Below are 5,758 nucleotides of genomic sequence, written 5' to 3'. Positions count from 1 at the left end.
TCAGTCCTTCTTGCAGGATTTGTAAGGCTTGAGTCTGAAGACTATGAGTTGTTGGTGAAATTTTATAATGGTTGCTTTATGACAATAAAACTTCACTGAGGATGGGAAGGCAAAAGGCCTAAAAGTGAAAAATAACAGTAAAACAAGCGGGAAGGCTAGTAACCAAACGCTTTTACTCCTTGACACCTTGGTCTATCGCCTCACCAAGTCATTTCTGGCTTCTGGAAAGTGGAATGCGATGCAATTCTTTACGCTGCAGATAACTTACTTTAAATTTAGTAGAAAAATCTGCATCTTAAGTTGTCTTCTCTGGTTTCGTTGCAGCACTTGGTTAACTGGCTTAGCAAAATACACATGATGGAGCTAATTTCCAATAGCGAATGTGGATTCTATAAAACCATTTTTTGCCACATACCTACATATGCACCCACTCAATGAAATCAGCAACACAATTCATTTAAATCTGGTTCGTTCACCATCGTTACAAATGCGGCGCCCTGCCCACCCTTACGGGCGTCATTATGTGTGAATGTAGAGTGAGAGTCCAATGAACTGTTGATCAAGAGCGTGAGCTTGAACCTTGTTGAATTGGCTACCAAAATAGAAGCGAGAGATGAGGTCTTCAATACAGAGACCATCGGTTTCATCAGAGGCGAGCAAGGTGAAGGGACGATGTGGGTACGTGAACGGTGGCCGACTAATGGGGACAAGAAGCGGTCCCACTCCCACCCATTCATAGTATGCTAGTGGGTTTTATGCTGGCATCGGTCTCAAAGTGCTTGAAGAAACATTGAAAGCCTAGACTATATGCACGTGATATTGGCTAATCAGAAGGGCCGATTGATAGTGAGACATTTGAGACCTTCCACGATACTAAGAAATTGAGCGCGAATGATCAAACTGGTAGGTGACTGAAACAGGAGCCTTTTCTACAGTACAAGACATCCTTATCATGTAGACGGAATGAAGATACAAACGTTTGAAGGTACTGGTGCGGTTTTGAGTGAAGAGCCAGAAATGGAGCACAATGGCATTAGGGTGGCGACGGAGATATGCGTAGGAATGGACAAGCTTACGTGGACACGCTGACGGAGGGAAGGATATGAAAAAAGAAACAGATATCATTTAGATTTGGAATCACGAGTTGCATGTTTGAGGAGGGAATAAATGGAATAAAAGAAAAAAGAACCTCCTTTTGACATTTTTGAGAAGATAGTCATTGCCACTTCAATTACCTCCCTATTCAACCATTCATTGAGGAGAATGACTCCTACTTGTTAACGTACTCTAGTTACTGTAAATAATCTAGGATTTGAGGAAGATTAGCAAATGTACGAAAGAACTGGAAAAAAAGGCGATAAAGGAACCAATGCTGCTAATGAAAATAACCCCAATAAGGTATATTTCCCGCAAAACTATGCACAATTTATAAACCTGTGAGGCATTTTCATACCTTGAATAGGCAAATTTGCATTTTGCATTCACTATTCTTGTCAAGGCTAGCTTTGACAACTTGGAAATGGCCACAGTTTAATGGATTAGGAGAAGTGAATGAAATAGGTTTGTACCTTTTGCATAATATTTTGTAATTTGGTATACCAGATGTATTCAAATGCTACAAAGGCGTCATAATAAATTTGCTTTAAAATGACCAAATTTGTTTTAGTATGTGACAAAATATTTTAAGTTAGAACTTTAAGAGTCCTTGGGCTAAAGGTAACTTTCAAATTGTTTTGATTATAATGCCAAATAGTTATCATAAATCTGGATCATACTTTGATTAACTGAACGGTGTGTTGGATGAATTCGGTTGTTTGGCATTAGCTGTGCTCTAGTCAACCATAGCTGCCTAGGGTCCGAGTGCGACAATGATAAAGTGTTAGTAAAAGTATAAAAGAAAAACTCTATGCCAATTAAATGCCAATGAAATGAGAAGGTAAAAGTCAAAGGCGCAAGTTCTTCATAAAATAGTGAAGACAGCCAAAAAGATCTAGCTGCTCCTCCTTGTCACCCTGCACTGCCATCTAGCTGAGGCATTTCCAACCTCTGGGTTTTTAAATTGTTTCCTATTTTCCACATTGCAATCAACTTTTTGCGAATAAGATAAGGGATAGTCCCATCCCTACGTTTTCAGGTGTTTTAATTGGCCTTGGCCTTCACCTTATCTCAAAACCGATTGGTGGAACATTCAAAGCCTAAGCTGGCCGTGACATTGGGTAATCAGAGAAACCGAGCGACTGTACAAATTTGTTGACGTGGCAGAATGTCCATTGTATAATCACTAGCACTGTGTTTCAGGACAAAGAGATTATTCGCTTCCCAGAAAAAGTAAATTTAAATTATTCTTGCCACAATTTTACAATGGTAGCAATGGGACTCCTCGGTGATTAGATGGGTAAAGAGATATTTATAAGCAGATCTTTTTTAGGTTTGGGTTATCAACTCCAAAGCTGCTGATTAAAAATCAGTTATGCCTTGCCTCACGTAATGAAGAAATTAATGTCCTCTAATTCTCAAAAAAAATAACCAGGATCTCGTTTATGAACACTCTACAAGTTGGATAGGTTAGCCAAGTGCATATAATCCAGGAAAATCAGGCCATTTTCAGGTTGATTGACGTCTTCACCTAAACGGTGGTAGATGGTTCGACTACCTACCGGCGATGGGACAATATCTGGCAAAAATGACAAATAGAAAGATGATAGTTGAGGAGAAGAGAGCATTTAGGTGAATTGGTGCTATTGTACAGAGCAATTCGCTAACAATTATTTTGTACTTTGACAAAAGCAAAGTAATGCTTATAAGAAGATTATTTTTTATCGTGCTAGACAGGATTTCGTCTGTAATATTCAGCGACTGATGTCAGATGTAGCCCTACCACTCATTTCTGAAGAAGAGTTTAGTTATACTCAATTGAAAGAAGGCTAATTTTGGCTTACCCATGCACCATAGCAACGAAAGATACAAGCTTCTGAAAAGTCGGCGTTGCAGAAAGGCAGGTATGACATGTGTGGATTTAATAGCATTTTTCCTTTCCTCTTATGAGCCTTATCCACAAGCCTTTCCTGAATCATACTTTGGGCGTCACTAGTCATTGTAATTGGAAGACGAAGTAGTGAATTCTACTTATTCCTGTAGAGGCAGTATACACTATGGAAATGGCTTGGATTCTTTTACAAGACAAATTGTATAAAGGAGTGACATTTCTAGGAAATGGAAACCCATGCCTTTACAGGGCTATCAAATCTTTGCAAAATTCCCGCGCCTTTTTCCAGAAATATTTATTACATTTATACTGGACTCTAAGACTTACTCTCATGTAGGCAGGACCAGAAGCTAGAGAACTCACCCTTCTTTTGGAAGTGTATGTAGCCTCATTCATCCACAGCAGGTGACTTCCTTCTTTTTTGAACAAAATTTACGCTTTGCGCCAATTTGGATCACATTCACCGACTGCTGCTACCAATGTAGTGCCTCAAATTATCTCGCAGATCCAAAGAAAACTTATCAGTATGGGAGATTTTCCATTAACCTGTAGAATGACTAGGAGACAACAGACATGAAAAGGACTCCATAGCACCAAAATGGCAATCAAAACAACAGCGATCTTAATTAACGCAGCAGAAAGCAGACTCCACTGACGCACTTCACTTACTAACGCTTTGCTCTTACAACTGTCACAGTCTTCAAGTGGAAACGGATGCCACCCAAAGTCGCCTGATTGGGAGCCAAAAGTGGAATAGTAGAAAAAGTAAAGGAAAGTGATGCATTTAGGGACAAAACAAATACTGAGACAAAGGGGCAGACCTCGTCCATTACGACCTTCCAAAGAAATTGAAAAACCGGACAGAAGGCAGTGTAAATACTGAATCCACGAGGCAAGGATAGGCACGACAATTCTAGTGCAGAGCAATATCAAAACACTACAGAATTGAATGAACAGTTGGAAAGGAAGGGAGGGGACACAATTTGGAAGGTCTAATCGAGACCAGCCCAGCACATGTACTTTGTGTTCATGAATTCCTTCAGCGCGCCCGGTCCACCCTCGTGGCCAATGCCGGAGTGCTTGACTCCACCAAATGGAGCCTCTGGTGTGCTTACGACACCTGCGTTCACCCCCACCAGACCCGCTTCCATCGCCTCCGCCACGCGCCAGCATTGGCCCACCTCACGCGAAAACATGTAGCCTGCCAGGCCTGAGGGTGTCGAATTGGCCAGTGCCACTGCCTCCGCTTCAGTGCCGAATCTGGCAGGTGGAAGGGGTTGGCGCCTTTTGAGTAATGCTGGTCTTTGCCTACTTCATTATGGTGCAAGTAAAACGACTGGGCCAAGGCAAAGGGGCATTCCGCACACCAAAATGTGGTTTGATTTAAGTCTTGCCTACGAGTGTCTCAGCGGGATTGTTGCCTGTGTGTGTCCGATTTCCCTCATGTGTAGAATGGGTAGAAGAATATTTAAAATGACTTTGTTTTGATTGCCATCCACGAGTCATGTCTGAGGGTCGTTCAATTTCTTACAGAGGAGAAGTTGTCCCAATAGGTTGGAACAGGTGTTTTGCACAATTGCACAGCACTTTTCTAGTTTCACATGCAAGCTTGAAGCCACCAGCAAGAACGAAACGTCTCGTTGATTCTTGGGTTGCATGAAATGCTGCACAAGCACTGACACTTAGCACAAATTTCTGAGGTGCTATGGGCAATGCATTCGTCCTTTTCAGGGGAAATTAGTCAACCCTTGAGTCATTTCGATTTTATTTAAAGCCCTTCACTAATGTTGACTAGCTCAACTATTGTCATAGCAGAAAAGTAAGATCTTTCGAATAAGCATTATTGAAATCATGCGTATTTTGTACAGATAATCGGGGTGCTGGCAGCAGTCAGTGGTGACCAGATTAATTAATTTACAGAACAGTCACATTGCTAATTTTTAAAATTATTATTCCCAATTCATGTGCATTATTCCACCAGAATCTGGTTTATAGGCCCGTACATGTAAAGTAATTTAAGAGGCTTCCAGTAGAAATGAGTCTGTAAAAAATGTGGGATCAATGGACAGATTCAGTTACGCATGTTGGGTGGATCCAGGGAGTGCTAAGGGTAAACTACATTCCAATAAAATCCAAAAGGATGTTGCATCTGCTCAAAATATTTCCACACTCAGACAGTTTTGACAACCAAATGAGCTATAACGCATGCTCCGAGGATGCTGTAGTTAATTTGATCATACAGAGTATTGTTTAGAGGCTTAAAGGAAGTAGAATGCAGTCGGCTAGAGAGTTTTGTTGCAGAAGTAGAGCAGATAACTTCTTACTCTGTAAGGAAAGATTGTGCCAAGTAATACTGCTCATTTGGCTAGGTCTTTTTAGAACAACTCATTAGTTTTTAGCATACTCTTCATCATTCTCATCAGCTTTTTGGAAATAAGGGAAGAAATCTCTGGCAAGACTTTGTTCTTCCCGAGTGATGACAAGTAGAGTCAACTTATCGCAGCATTGATCATTTTTGGTATCGTGGGTGATGCCGGCGTCGACCGCTGCCAAAATAAATCATGGGGTAGAGCGCGAAGGATCAGGGGCATTCTTTGGCACTGGGAATAGGGTTGGAGGTTGAATTTAGCAGCTCTCAGCCAGTCTTCCAAATTCATGTCATTTTCGAAAGAAGGCAGATCCGCTGGCGCTGTCACCTTTGCAGGACGAGGCTAGTAGATCTCCTCTTTCCCGGTCCTCAGACTCTTAGAACACCCAGATTGACTCCACTTC

The 5,758-nt window shown here is 41.4% G+C and overlaps 1 protein-coding gene across 1 annotated transcript in view; it reads right to left on the bottom strand. All coding sequences in view use genetic code 11, as the record gives it.

Moving 5' to 3' along the window:
* Positions 1–5,758, bottom strand: part of EGR_05241 (hypothetical protein) — a gene marked incomplete at both ends in the record, with an annotated part of 7,617 nt that continues 1,859 nt past the window's right edge. Inside the window, 3 exons of the mRNA XM_024494490.1 lie at positions 1–118; positions 269–363; positions 1,454–1,615. Coding sequence (XP_024351111.1) covers positions 1–118; positions 269–363; positions 1,454–1,615 — 375 coding nt within the window. The remainder of the gene's footprint in view (positions 119–268; positions 364–1,453; positions 1,616–5,758) is intronic.

Source organism: Echinococcus granulosus (genome assembly GCF_000524195.1).
Source record: "Echinococcus granulosus chromosome Unknown EG_S00037, whole genome shotgun sequence".
Lineage (NCBI taxonomy): Eukaryota > Metazoa > Platyhelminthes > Cestoda > Cyclophyllidea > Taeniidae > Echinococcus > Echinococcus granulosus.
The sequence above is the reverse complement of the archived record's forward strand: the minus strand, read 5'-3'. Positions and strand labels throughout refer to the sequence as shown.